Source organism: Gallus gallus, chromosome 1 (genome assembly GCF_016699485.2).
Source record: "Gallus gallus isolate bGalGal1 chromosome 1, bGalGal1.mat.broiler.GRCg7b, whole genome shotgun sequence".
NCBI classification, from domain to species: domain Eukaryota; kingdom Metazoa; phylum Chordata; class Aves; order Galliformes; family Phasianidae; genus Gallus; species Gallus gallus.
Genome location: NC_052532.1, coordinates 15632531 through 15648027, shown reverse-complemented (window position 1 = coordinate 15648027; position 15497 = coordinate 15632531). Strand labels below are relative to the sequence as shown.

General features: G+C 44.0%; 1 protein-coding gene across 1 annotated transcript in view; it reads right to left on the bottom strand.

Annotated features, from left to right (window-relative positions):
• The window catches only part of SIIL (sucrase-isomaltase, intestinal-like), a 47209-nt gene that overhangs the window by 25646 nt on the left and 6066 nt on the right, over positions 1-15497 (bottom strand). The window contains exons 3-7 of the mRNA XM_015275757.4: positions 13848-14016; positions 13089-13185; positions 12161-12273; positions 5043-5168; positions 4337-4468 (exon numbers count right to left, since the gene is read on the bottom strand). Of these exons, the coding sequence (XP_015131243.3) occupies positions 4337-4468; positions 5043-5168; positions 12161-12273; positions 13089-13185; positions 13848-14016 (637 nt within the window). The remainder of the gene's footprint in view (positions 1-4336; positions 4469-5042; positions 5169-12160; positions 12274-13088; positions 13186-13847; positions 14017-15497) is intronic.

The following is a 15497-nucleotide window of genomic DNA, read 5'->3' as shown; positions in this document are numbered from 1 at the left end:
AATCTAATATATTATGCAGGTTTATCTATGTCCTAAAGAGAAATAAACTCTCCCAGTCCTAGTTTTGCATTCCTTTGGTTGTTTATGGGAGAAGGAAGTTCATATCCGTTAAACCTTCCCTAACTCATCTTTTATCAGCTCTTAAAGAAGATGCTGAGCAACAATACCTCTGACTGGCTGCTCTGAAACCTGTGGGTCCCCTAGCACTTACCCAGGCCAGCACAGTTTCACCTATGGCCTCAAATATAGATTTTAACTCACATCCATTAAAACTCATTTCTGGAAATTTTAGCCTCTACAGCTCTTAGAGCTGGATTTCAAAATGTTAGAGCTATTAAGTCTTATTTTGAATCATAATCATGTTTGCACTGACTTCTTTTCTTAAGAAAAGAAGAAATTCTCATTCATGTCATCCCTAGCTGTTTTCATTTCTAGTGTGTTTTAATGGAAGGTATATAAGGTATTTAATTAGAGCTTCTCTTCAGTAATAATGTTTATAATTTTCCATTCTAATAATTTTTTCTTTTCAGAACTTTTCTTTGTTTCTAAACAATACGTTTGTTCTGACTCAGAATAAGTCATGGCTGAAGTATGCATCTTATTCAGCACAGTAATGATGACAAAGTAATGACATTCATGCAAAATCTCCCTTACGTGGAGGATGCCTCTGAAAGACAGCAGGAGAGAGAATTGCTGAGGGGCTACACTGAGAGCAGCCATGCTGCTACCAAAGTGACCACAGGCATGGAGAGCTCTCAGCATTGGATGCAATGGAGTCTGAGCTTCTGGATGGTGAGGCACCAGCTGCACACCAAATAGAGATGTGCAGAATCCATTCACAGCCCTTTCACTGGAGGTTTTATATGACATGAAGTGACAGCAATCAGAGCACATTTCCTGAAATCAGCACGAGGTAGCCAACAGTCTGCTGCACTTGGGCAACTCACTCATTACTGTCACTACCAAAGGGGATCTAAACAGACAAGAGTTCTTTCTGTATCAGACTGGATTATACTTATATTGATTGCAGTTAGCATGGCTCTCCTCATTTGGGAACAAAACTTTTCATATTGTTTCAGCTCCTGGCTCACCTAATGGGAATGATAGAGATCACTAACAAAAATAACAGCCAAAATTTGACAGAAATAATAGTAGTTGTATATAATAAAGGAAAGGTAGAAAATGTCACTAGCAGTGCAACCTGTACTTCCCAGGAGTTTGTCAGAAATGGACAGCAAACTGGATCTTGTCTATGCTCTTTCTTACAAGCATATCTAAAGACATGGAGCACAACACAGTCCTTGTTTACAGGTTAGTGGAGAGGGGAAAGAAGGGGCTCCTATTAGTATTCACATGGGCTTATTGCATAACTGAAGAATGATTACTACATTCCTTGTAACTGCCTAACTACTGAATTTAGATGTATATAGCAACAGTTACATGCCCTGCTCTATCAACCTCTTGAGAAACTGAAAGTGCTTTGAAAGCGTTGCTGAAGTTCACAAGTAAGAAGATAATGTACCTCACCCATTATAACGTGACTTCATCCTTGTAGCTTCCTACACAGCAGAAAGTGCAAAACAATTGGGGACATCCTAACTTTGATGAGAAGGGAGTGATTACCATGTATTTACCAAAGGGCAAGAGTGTACACGGGAAGAGCTACCCCAAACTCAGTGTTTTACCCTATATTCATGTCTCACAAACTTAAGATAACTCAATAAATAAGCAGGTGGTGTTTAAATGTTAGACCTCTAAGAGGTTGGCTGATCTTTAGAGAGGTTTTGAACGATGGAGGGAGCCCAAACTGCAAAGCAATTGGAAAGAGCACTCATTCCTGTCTGTGCATGTGCTCAAGTACAGATGGGTTAGCTATTTATAATGATGTATCCCATTAATTTGGGGCTAATTTTTTTCTTGAAATTGCTGTGCATCAAAGTGACTTAATAATGTTACTGTTTAAGCACTGTGTCTTGGACCTCCAAAGGTGGAAGCTTCCTCCAAGAATGGAAGCTTTCAGTGCTGTACCCTTGTACTTCTCACAATTTACAGACGCAATAGCACTGGGTCAGTTAAGGACATGCACACTAGAATTGTTGGCAAACAGTCCCACCATAAAGGCTGCTATTTCCATTACTAATATGTAGGTAAGCACTTACTGTGGTTTTGTTTAAAAAATTCCTGGCCGTGAGTGCAATTCTAGTGCAAAAAGTTGAAAATTAAGCCAATCATAAGTACAGGGAAGCCTTTTTTAATGAAGCTATGAGCAGATCTATTACATTGCCAAGGAATCTAGTAACTGTTTTAAAAGGAGAAAACACTGCCGTGGATCTTTGAGGTACTGCCTGGCCCATCCTCAGCAGTATGCTGAACTTCCCAACAAATTTTGGAGGAAAAATAAGACCAGGGAGACACTTCTGACTTGCTATTTGACGGAAGAATGTGATTTTTAGAATGGGAAACTGCAGAAGCTCCCAGTTACCTCAGCTTCAGGAAAGATTTAACATACCGCCACCAGTAAAAAAAGGCATTATCCCACAGATTTGGACTCTGCTGCTTAGTGTATTGTTGCCTTTGAAGACACCACCATTGATCAAGGGAGAAATATGCCTCTTACTTTAAAAAAGCTGGATCAGCTTAGTGCTCAAACATCTGTGGTCTGTCCCTTCTCAATTCATCTGGATTAACTGGAAACATTACAAAGATGAGCCACCAATATAATGGAGGCAAAAGTGATGCAGATCTTTGTCATATGAGGCATTTTTGATAGAATTAAGGGAATATTACTGCCATTCTCCAAACACTGGGGGAACGTTGTCTGGAGATGGTGAAATCCAGGTATTTACTAGACAGACAGCATTCAAACTGGGGCATCAGTGAGGAAGAGCCACTACTAAGAGATCTGAAGCTCACACACCATAAAAAGGGAGTAAAATACCTTTGTTCATTTAAACTAGCGAAAAAGGGCTGAGGGAGAATAAGCTTCTGCAAATAAGTATATCAAGAACACAAACAGCAGGATGTGAGACTGGCAATTTGAGCTACATAAGAACCTAATGAAAGGTATAAGCTGACCACGTAGGCTGGAAAATAGAAGATGGGAATGGCAGTGAAAAAAGACTGGAGATGTCCCTGCAAGGTCGTTGCCTCCTGTGGGTCACCTCAACCTGATTATATATTATATACGTGTTTAGTTAGTTAGTTAGTTAGTTATAGCTGCAATTTAAGGCACTTTTTTTCTAATCCTGCCTCTAGCGATCATAGTGAATAGATTATGACTCTGTTCTCTTCAGCAGCACTTTGTGCCCACTTGCTCCTTGCTCCGGGTCTTAGCCCCCCTGCACTTTCCCATCACAGAAATGGGAGGTCATGCCACCACCCCTGCCCTCGCCAGGCTGTGCAGTACTGTGCTGCAGTAGGGCCCTGCAGAGCAATGTCTTATGGACTCATCAAAGACTATTATTTAATTTACTCGCCTCTAGTTTCCTTACCACCACTGACATTCTCTGTATTTACTGTGAAGAAAAGTGATTTCAGTTCAAGGACATGCATGGGGACTGCTGGGGGGAGATGGCAATCTTGCTGGAAAATCTGACAAGGGCAAATGGAAACCTCTGATTTTCACTTCTGCTCAAATTAATTCTTTTGAGTTTCCCACCCTGGCGACCACCAAAGGCCATCTGGACATGGTCCTGGGCAACCAGCTCTAGGTGTCTCTCCTTGAGCTGGGCCTTGCACTGGATGACCTCCACAGGTCCCTTCCAACCTCAACCACTCTGTGATTCTGTACATCAATATTAGTTAAAGGTTCAGCACACATTTTCCACAGGTTTTTTTTTGTTTGTTTGTTTGTTTTTTTGTGCAAACAAATTTCTCTTACATTAATTCAGATGAAAAGAAAACATAAGGCAACATGATTTATAGGTACCAGCTCCCCAGATTGATTGTGAGTAGATCTTTTCCACCATTCAGCTATTTCTGTCTGCATATTAAACTCATTTGTTCATTATCAGAAAAAGAACTGCATTAAAGCAATGCTATCTCAGCTCAGACCTGAAAAGAAGCAATTTTTTTTCATAGATGAGTGGAAGAAATGAAAGAAAATTGATGTTATGGTAAAGAGATACTCCTGACACACACACAGGTATCTGATAAATGCAGCACATTTGAATGTAACGTCTGCAAGAAATTGTTGTTCAGCTCTTCTCAATAAATGACAAAAATAGAAAGTGTTCCACAACAGCATGCATGCGTGAGCACCTGGATACTGCAGTGAGCACCACGATGCAAATAGTTCTTATAAATGGAAAAATAATTAGCAACATTTTTAATTTACCAGAATAATGACACTGTGCATTCCTGCTGTCTTCAGCTCTTTGATGTACTCGGGCAGACCTGCGTAATTCGTTTTGTCATAGGTGAAGTCCAGGCGATGATCCATGTAGTCGATATCGAAATGCTGGACATCCTAAGCATTTTAACAGCAAACATTGATGCATTTTAAACAGAAAATCAGAATGGGTGCAACCGTGTTCCTAGGGAGGAATTAACCTATGAAATGAGACCTAAGAGATTGATTATAGTAACTGTAAACTACTGAGGCTGAATTCAGCCCCTATAAATTTATGTGAAAGCAATGGGCAAAACGAATACACAGAAGTCCTAGGTTAGCATCTACTTGGCAGTGATATGTGTCAGCTCTGCCATACTTTGTGTTTAAAATGCCAGCACCTTGTACTGCCATACACCAATAAATTGTTGTCACAGCATTAAGGCAAACCCAAGCCCAACCTGCCTGCAATGCAGCCAGGAGCAGCACTAAAATCTCACATTCAAAGCCCATTCTAAGCATTCTCTTGAGCTTTGTAAAGCTATGTAAAGATATTGTGCAGAAATGGCTTGTGAAACCACTACATGAGATTATCAACATCCTTTTGTTCTACGATTCTCTTCATGGGATAATCAAATTTCCTCTAATATAATTTTATTCATCTCATTTTGGATTTCAAAATGAGCACATACGGAGAAAAGTTCATACTTACAAAGGGGATATCATAGTGGTGCATGCGTTTGGCAGTGTTCTTTAGGACATCAAGGCTGGCGTAACCCCACCGGGACAGGTGGAATCCCAGAGACCAGTAGGCAGGCATGTGTGGGCGTCCAATGGCCTAGAGCAGGCATGAGGAATACAGAAGTTCGAAAGGTGAGGTGAAGATTTTAGGGAGATAAATCATCCTGAAAGACCAGAAGAGGCTCCCAGCTCATTTCAGCCACAAGGACCAGAAGGCAAGTATCACACACACTTGAAATACTCCTCACTTTCTCAGACAACTCACTGCACCACATACTTTGTTGTAAAATGTACAGTATACTTTGCTTTAACGTGGGCTTTAAAGCAGTTTCTCCTGGTGGACCCAACCCTTTGGTCAACAAAAGGCAGATCTCTGGCACTGCACACAATGTCAGCTTGGCTGATTTCTCTCACCACATCCAGCTGAACGAATTCATCTGATGTTTACTTGAGCACTCTGAAGTTTTAATCATATTTGCACACCTCCCTGGTGAAATCCAGTTGCTCATGACTGACTGCTGATATTGCTGGCCCACAGCAATGTGTTGCCAGGTGTCAACAAACCCCCTCAAGGTCAGACTTACCATTTGCTCCCTCAAAATTCTCAACTGAAACACAGTTATGAGTTAAGTACTACTTTATAAATATTTGATTTCCACCTCCTCTGTGTAATTCGGCTGCAAATTACATGAGGAAACTTGTTTGCAAGCTGGGGTGTGCGAGGTGTCCTTGTCTGCTTGCTGGGGAAGCTGCTGGGGCAGCAAACAACAACTATAGGTCACTGAGAAAGATAGTGAAACCCTCCCTTGGCTCATTGCTATACACTGCTGTTTTCTGGAGGAGATATTTCAGAATCCACATTCCCATTTTAAACAGTTAGATCCCATGAAATTAGCTTTTGTTTAGTAATTCTAAGTCCCTTGCAGGCAACACATGAAAGTCTAGTAGCTAGTAAACACCCATGATTATTAATCAGTCACAGCTATTGACTCCCTTTGGCTAAGTAACCATTCCTCCCTTGTTTCCTTATGAATCTCCATACCTAATTATGCTAGGAAGTGGAAAAGAATAAAACTTGAATATTGGCAGCTAAAATCCATCAACTTTAATTAGACAAAAGGATACACTCCTGGCATTTCCTATCAGTTGCATGGCTAAGCCCTCCAGATATTTCAGTGCATAGAGATATCTCTTCCTTCATGAATTTGTACAGAATCTGACCAGGAGCAGCAATCCTGGACTTAAAATTGCTCTAGAAGATGTCACAGACTGTAGAGCTGATGGGAATTGCAAACTGCAGTGGACAGAAAAACAGATGGAGGAAAAGCAGTGTGTGTTTTAATGCCCCTGAGCACTTCACAGGGGAACACTGAGGGTAACCAAGGATGGTTTGTGGACAGACAGGTCAACTTCACACATTCAGCACTACAGATTTGGCTGCACAGTATATTTTCACTGATTGGGATCTCTGACCTATGGCAAGCAGTAGGAGGCCAGAACACCTGGGGCTTAATGGCTTGAGTCCTTCCAGCAGGGATGGTCTGGCTGAGCACTGCACCCATCACATGCCTGTTCCTCATCCCATTCCACCAAATTTAACCCTCTTCAGCCTCCTCACCTCCTATGTGCAGCTGGAGATGAAGCCAAGAGAAGCAGTAAGCACGGCTACCAGCAGCTTGGCACTGCGCCATTGCCATGAGAGGCCCCGGGCAGATGAGTGTGGCCTCAAATCACATATGAGGACACCAGTGGGCAGAGACGTGCCATTGCCACCACAGTGTAGTCTCCTCAGATGCACCTGATCTCCCAGACCATCCTTCCAGCTATGCTGGGGTTTCCTGTGGAGAGCTGGACAGGAGAAATGGCTCAGGATTATCCCCTGGGCACCTGCAGCATGGTGCTGTGGTGTCCAGCACAGCACCTGCAGGGCAAGTCTGCTCCTCTATCACAACTGCACTCACCATATCACAGATAAATTCATCTGAGGAGGCAGCAGAGCTTGTTTAAGCGCAGCTAGGCTGCAAGATGTTCTCTGTGAACCCCACCATTTGTGCTCCAAAAGCAGCTGCACAGTCTGCCTGTGTTTTCTCTACAGTAAACAGAGAATGACCTCTCCAATAAAGGTTAAAAAAAACCAGAACAAAACAAAAGAACTCCCTGATGAAACAAAACCATTTGTGTACAGGCTTCTTCCCTTGGATAAAAGGAAGATGGAAAAACAGCTGATAAATATTAATCCTGCTGCTGGATGCAGAGCCTGGTGCCCTGGCAGGATGCCTGCATGGCACAGAGACCAGCACCACGGTCATCCATCCTCTGAGCTGGCTGCCATCGGTGCAGAGGCAGTGGGAGGGAGCCCTGCAATGCCTCAGGTCTCTCTTGGACACGGGACGCTGCTGGGATGCATGCTGATGAGCTTGGGACATCACCCATGCCAAATTCAAGAGCTGGGTGGGGATCAACGTCCACCCTGTGTGCTACACTGAGTGCCTGGTGAATGGCAGCGGGGCTGAGGTGAGGCTGTGGCCATCAAGGCACCAGGCAGGGCCTTCCCCTGGCACACAGCCTTGTCCCCAGCACTGGGGAATGCTGCGGGTTGGCTGTGCTCTGCACCATGGCTCTGCAGGCCTCAGAACTGCCCTGAGGCGAGGCGGTATTTTGTGACAGCATCCCTAGAGGGGTTTGGGATTACAGTTGAACAAATGGAAGAAAATCCACCTTGCAAGCAAGATATTAACTTTTAAAGCAATTAGTTCCCCAGGTTGGCCAGGCCGGAGCAGCTATGGTAAGCGTAATTGAAATGAACAGAACATTTGAAGAGGAAGGATGAAAACAGGGCAGCAGGGAAAACAAATGTTCTTTCTTCTAATTATGCTGCGGACTCTCTCTAATGGATCCCCCTGAAGCTTCCTGATAAAGCAAGTGGCATATGGTACCTACGTGCAGATGGATTGGCAGGGGCAGAGATGCGATTCTGCAAACCTGAAAGTTGTGTTGGATTTGATACATATTTAGGATCTAGTTAATTCATATAGATTGCATTCTGCATACAAATGAACATAAAATGCAGTGCACGGAGAAAATCTGATAGGCAAAAGTGACTTGCAAAGAGTCAGAAAAGGTAAATGAGGTATAGCAGGGGAACTGAGGGAGGAAAACATGAGCAATGCAGAAGCAGCAAACATATGGAGGATCCAAACTGAGAAGAGAAAAAAAAGATACAGTAGTGCAGAAGTAGAAAAATAGATCCTATTTTTGATACCACCATCCCTCCTGCACTTGGTTCATAAATAACTGAGTGTTGTTTAATAGATTCACTGTCAGTTTACCCGGGTTTGCATAACTTAGCCTTATGTAATTTCTGAACTTTTCTCAGATGCACCTGAGAGCAGATCCATTTAGGAGGTCTCCTGGAGGTACTCCTCAGTGAGAACAAAGCTCAGCGAGCAGCTAAAAGCCGTGCCCAGGAAGCAGGTGAACAGCATTCCCTCTCCCTGTGCTGGGCCATTGGACAGATGACATTATTACGATGGGCATCTCAAATGGATGATGTGAATTAAATTATAAATGCCAAACAGTAAAAGGCAGGTCGTGGTGTTACTGCTCAAGTAGGAGGCTGGGCTGGAGAGCTCCTGAGGTCCCTTCACCCAGAACTGTCCCACAGGTCTGAGAGGAGGAAGTAAAGCAGTACTTTGCTCTTAAAACAGCGTTGGGAGTCATGCACTCTGCTCTGTTAGGAACTCATGTTTTACTGCTGTGCACTGTTACTCTGCCCTGAGCTGACACTGGTGCATTTGGCACCCATGATCTGACATGGCCTCTGGTTGCAGATGCCCAGCTGGGCTCAGCTCGTCAGCCCATCACTGCTTCTTCCCATCCTCCCATAAATTTGGGGTGTTTGCCATAATAGGTGAGATTTATATAACTGTTCTGCACACCGGACCTCTTCTGCAGTAGGAAAAAAGTGTGATTACCATCAAATATATATATTTAACTGTGGCAGGACCAGCTCTGATTTGCTGGGAGCAGTACTCCTCATGGCCGGGCTCAAGGATGGGAGGGACCAGAAGCATTGGTATGGAGGTCTCTTCTTCCCATCACACCATGCTCAACACACACCTGACCATCACTGCTGCAGAGCTCAGTGATGCTGGCTGGCCGTGTCCTGGAGCCCAGCTCATGAACTTTCTTGCTCTGCTCCTCACGAGACACAACAGGGCTCCTGCTTTCCACCCGCTGATCTCCCACTGCCCCCATCACCCTTGAAGCCAGCTTAGAGCAGATCAGCATGGCTTTCACTCCTGTCCTCCTTTGCCTCAGGGACAGCTGGAGAGGCTGCTGAGTGCTGCCTTAGAGGCAGCAGCCACACTCCTCTCTTCCAGCCCCTCTCCTTCCCTGGGGAGTGGCAGTGGTCGAGTCCTCTTGTTGCGAGAGAAAACGCAACTGAAAAATAGTCTTTTCTGTCTCCTCCACCTTCCCACATACCTTGTACATGAAAGCCAAATCATTACCCTAGAGACTAATAATATGCTAATTGCAACTCTTGCGATCCGGGAATTTCAGCATGTTTACTGAGGAAGTTATTATTTCACTGTGAAATTGCTAGCATGCATTCTTCAGGATTCCCCAGACAGGCGAGCACAGGTTCAGAGAATACAGAGCAGGGGACTTTTTGTCCTGGTGTGTGACATGTCCAGTTAAGAGACACCCACCAGCTCCCTTCTCCTTGTTTTCTCCTCTCCAGCTCCATTTCCAGAGAAACGGGTAGAAAGCGAGCTGCCAGCACTCCCCAGCTGGGGAGGGAGAACTCTCATTTTATTTTCAGCTGCTGGCCACCTGCTAAGCCACAGAAATGCTGCCTTCAAACACCAGCAAAAGACTTTGAAAAGAGACGGGGATGGCTCTCACCTCTGTGCAGTGATGCCCCTGAAACAGGGACTTTCAGCACAGAGATCACAACGCTGTCCGTGTGGACGCGTCTCTTGGCTTTTAATGCTTGATCACCGCTGCGGAAGTACAAAAAACAGCTTTCTGGTTGAGCTGTGGCATCAGATCTGCACAGCGGAAAGGTGTGCAGAGGGGCTGGGAGCTACAGACTTCTGAGGGAAGGAGCCATGTCCCTGCTGCAGGGTAGGCATAGGGTATGGAGGCTTTAAACAGCCAGCAAGGGCAAAATGCTGCTTTCTTTACATACAGACCTTGGTTTAGAGACAGTGTTTCTGTGAAGGGCCCAGTTAACGCACCACTTGTATTTGGTGACCAGGAGGAGCACATCACCTGCCACGTTGGTACAGGTAGCTCTCACAGCTGCTTACAGACTCCTGAATCAGCAGTTTCCCCATGTATTCTCAGTTCTTCAGAATACAATGGGCAACTGAAAAGCAAATAGTTATGCTGTACTCTGTGAGACAGGAGTAAATAAGGTTTTTCCACATCTCTGCTCTCAAATGCAGACAGATGAGTTTTCATTAGTGAAACACAGACTAATTGGTCCAGAATCGACGGGCAGTTCTCCTGGCAAGCACAGGTTTGATGCCTTTGAAGTTCATTCTACACCTCAGCAGTCCAGCAGAGACAAAGCTCCCAAACATTCCCATCTGTACTCAGCATCCTTTTAATGCCTCCTATTCCCAGTTCTGTGGCAGAGCAGAAGTAATACAAACCACCTCTTGGAGCAGAAGCCTCTTCAAGCAGGGTTTGAAACTTTGGCCGCTTCCACCCAAGAGCTCTAAAACATGAGGTGCCCACACGTTTTGTAAAAATCAGTGTCAGACCAGGGGAGAACGACTCAAATCACCCCCAGTATCCCTCATCCTGCCCTCTAGCAGTCAGACTGCTGCCAGACACCTCCCTGTCACTGACACCAAGAAGCCTTTGGAAGCCCCAGACTAACCCGAGTGAAGTTGCACCAGATCAAAACAACCACGAGGGCTCTTTCTGTGAATGCAAATGAAGCAAAAATAAATAAATAATAAAAAAAAATGATGGCTGATTTAGATTAAGGGGGAAAAACAGCTGCTTTAATCATGTTAATAGAGCAGACTAAGCTCTTCATTGTTGTTTCCTGCTCTCATAAGCTCTCTCATTCATGCAAATCAAGGAGACAACAAAGGGGAAAGGGTTGGAAAATCTGTCCACCTCCCTCAGCCAAATAGCAAACGAAAAACAAGGAGAAAGCTACACTATCAGCCACATGTTTGGATGGTTATGTCATAGGTAGTGTTCATATGTTGTGAGAATGGGCCACACAATCAGCATCCAATGATATACACAACTAACTTTCCCTTATGGAAAAATCCCAGAGGTGTAGCCATAGGGAAGTACCTATTCACAGTGTAGCCCAGCTGCTGATAGGAAGGCTTCTGTTCACAATATCCATTGGTTTTTGATCAGTTCCTAGCAATGTTCTGCCTAACAGTATTTCTATATTACTTTTCAGTTAGATCAGTTAGAATGATGGAGCAGAAGTATGTATAATAATAATATTATACCAATGAAGTGAAGGTTTGAGAAGCACTTGAAAAGGACCACAACATCAACATCTGGCTTTGAGGCAAATCTAGATCAATATTTGGCCAACTTGTTCTTACCAACATCTGACGGGGGACATTCCCAGCCTCCTCGGATGGTCTGCTCAAGCGTTCAGTTCCTATTATAGTAAAGAAGGATTTCTCTGCCTCTGAATGTTCATCTTCTGTAGACTAAGGCAGGACTGTATTCCCAGTGGAAACAAGGAGCAAGCAAGCAATCACCATTCTCACCACAAGATGCCTGCTACTATTCCCCTGTTTAAAGTTTTGTGCCTAGTAGCTGAGCACAGCTGTGCAGGAGGGGGCTTCAGCAAAAATGCATTTCAATCTGTCCTCTGTTATTTTCTTTTTGATAACAATCTACACCCTCCTTAGTCTTCCTCTAATACTAATGTATTCATAGGATTCTTTTCTGCTGTTCGTCCTTCCTCACCACATCAGCTGTCACTGTGTATGAGCGGTGGGACCAAGCTTTGGCTGACTTGCCTGCTGCTAACCCAGCACCGATAGAGCTCCTTCCAAGGCACTGCCCCACATGCCCTAAGCACTTCCTACTAACCTCTGTGTATTGCTGAATGACATTTTCAGGAGTCGGACCAAGGAAGACATAGAAGTCAAGGATCCCTCCAATAGTGCGGAAAGTTAAAGACGGGTTTGGACTCAGAGAAACATCTGAAAGGGAAAAGCAGGTTCTCAGGACAAGCTTACTCTGCACAAGGCACACGCACGCTGGTCTTCTCCAAGCATTAATATGCCCCCCAGGTAAGAGGTGCATGGAGGTCATTCCTTGACACTTTGCCATATGGTCAGATAGGTACACAGGACCTGTACGTAGGCTAGCAATTGTCCAGACTTTCTGCAATCTGCATCTTCTGATTGACATCATGCAGCAATAAATCAAAGAAACCCACACAGATTAGTTTGCCCAGAATCATTTGTCTCAGTTTCATTTATATCACAAGGAACCACAAGCTTGTGTTTAGGGTTCCTCTGTGCTATTTTAATCTTCTTATTGGAAGTCATTGCCTGCCAGGGGAAAGCTGATTTTATAGACTGAATGAAGATTCCCCTTTTCTGAAATTATACTATTGGATTAACACAGTAAGGTGACCATGGCAACACACAAAACTACTCGCTGCAGACAAAATACAGGACTAACCTAAATTGATTTGATTCAGTTATGCCAGTCCCAGAGGAAATTTATTCCACCTTCTCCCTTCCCTGTATATGCATCTATTTTTTTTTAAAGTTAATCATATATTTTCCCTGAAAACGCCTTACCTCGTTTAACAGTCATCCTGATGGAATCTCTTTGAAAACTTTGTAGCAATTACTGGAATCAAAGCTGTGCAGTAGTCAGTAGCACTGTACCTGTCAGTTGTACTTTGATTGAAAAAGCAACCTCCAAAACAGCTTTTTTGTTTTCATATTTACTAATTTGCTGCCTTTCTATATGCAATGCATGGAGAATCTGTACATCGTCCTACCTTGTGCATTGGAGTTCAGAAGGAGAACACCGTGGGCATTGGAGTCATCCTCTACACACATGTAGAAAGGGTGAACGCCATAGAGATTGGCAAGTGGCTGAAACAAAAGCAACATGTTAGGCAATTTTTGTCCTTTTTTTCATGGCTTTGGTCAGCTAGGTACGTATTCAAAGACAAGGAAATTCATTCATTCATAGTTAGAGACCTGTTTCGGAAGGTTGGAGACTTTTGTCATCTAAACTGGCGTGAAGTCAAGCGGATAGAACAAGAGCTGTTTTTCTGCCTCGACACAGTGCTCCTTATTGGCCTCTCTTAACACAACAACATTCTGCTAAACCCTCTGAAAAGACAAGGGTAAAACGTGCTCTTGCAGTGAAATTATTCATCATCTGTTGACCTCAGTTTTGCCAAACTTTTAATAAATCCTGCTGAAGACCAACTTGTTTGGGTGAACAGGGATCGATCAGGGAGCAAGAATAAATGCTTTCCTGACCCAAGGTTTTGATACATAAAACATTCTTGTTCTGATATGTACTGTACGATGAGAAAGACTTGAATGAGAAGCATCAAATTCTCCTCAAAACGACTTATGATTTTGTCATTTAATTGAAACTTATGACACCTGCAGTGCACATGGCATTCGGTCTTTGCCATCAGCTCCCATCAGCAGTGTTATCATGCACTCCCTGGACAGAGCTCTGCCTCAGCACTGCCTTGTGGATAGAAGCCCAGCACAAAGCACTGCCCAAAGTGAATTACCGTGGGTGGCTGGTCCCTGCTGAACATGCCGTAGGTAACAAAGTCCATGTTGTGTTTGAAGGACACATGCTCCTGCTCACCAAACCCGTACACCGAGGTGGATGGCACAGCTGTGGTAATCTGAAGGTACTGGTTGGAGAAAAACAGATCAACCAGGGGACTGTCCCACCTGGGACAAATGGAAGGAAACGTGGTTAGTTTGCTCATCCTCGGTATGCACCATTTTAAGCACACATCCAGTTATTTACTATATTTCTGTACTTTGGAGAGTAACAATATGAAAAATGTTGAGCTCTATGTATGCTTCTAATGTACTTAACCTAACACACATCACATTCATCTCTGCAATGGCTGCAGACATCTTGTCTACTTATACAATAAAATGCCTCAGTATAATTTTGAAAAGAACAACTGAAACAACAGAAGACACTATCTATAATCCTATTACCAAAATAAGTCGTTGCTTATGCTATTTCTATGACAACCAATGGGGCAGGCTAAAAATTGTTAATACACAGTGGGCTTCAGAATGCTTAGTGAGAACAACAGGCTATAATAGTCGTCTGCTTTAACTTTCTACTGCTTTGCTGGATCAGGACCAGATGCTTCTGCTATCCCGACTTTATGCAGAGTGCAGCAGAGTGACAGCGTCCCCCAGACTCTGCTCAAGTGAGATGTTTATGCTGTGATGGATCTTCCCTTGCTTCTCTCGCCAGCCTAGTGCTTTTATTTCTATTGACTCGTCTGTGGACACGGGCTCACATTTTAATTAGGCATTACATTCTGTTTCCTATCTCCAGTACTATAATGAGCAGAAATGTAGATGGGGGAGAGCATAGTCAAGCTGTGGAGAAGTGTTTCATTAATGGTGCTGTGTATGCCATGAGTACCACATTTAGATAGCACCCTCTCGAGCCTTGTTTAACCACGAATGTGTTACAGCTAATTAAAATAAATGAGCCAAAGCAACAGAGCGTAGAAGTGGTATAACTCTCCTTTTAATGATCTTTTGTCAATGATTTTGACAAAATTAAATGTTTGATCAAATTAACCAGTAAATCGGAGTAGCGGAGGACACACCACACTGTGAGGGGGCCATGCTGCCCTGCCTGCCACCCACCAACCAGCCTGGGGACCCTCTGCCTCTGCTTGCCAAAGGTAGGCACGATCCATTGCTACAGTCCCAGGTGAGCCCTAAGTGCTGTGCTGAAGGGTGTGTGCCTTCTGTAAAACATCCATATGGCCTTTTTGACAAGGAAGAAAAACAATGGTATGCATTTAACTTTTGACTTAGTTGCTCACCATCAACAGCTCTCCCTCCCTTCCAGCACCTCCTCTATCCGTGAACAGTGCTAAATAAAGCTGTTCTCTCATAGGAAGGCTAATGCACCCAAAATGTTCCTGAGAACCAGGCCCAGCCCCTGGAAAACAGGTCTTTCTGTGAGAGGTTGCAGTTCTCCGGCGCTGTGTGGCTGTCTGGAGGAGTGCACCACATAGGAACGGATGCCAGAGCAGAAATGCTTTGGGAAGAGCTCAGATATCTGTCCTGACTCGTTGAGCACCCTCAGTGATGTCTGTTCAGAGGACATGAGGCTTTGGATGTCTCTAGCGCCTGCGTTGTGGCACTGACATTTCCCATGCCAAGCACAG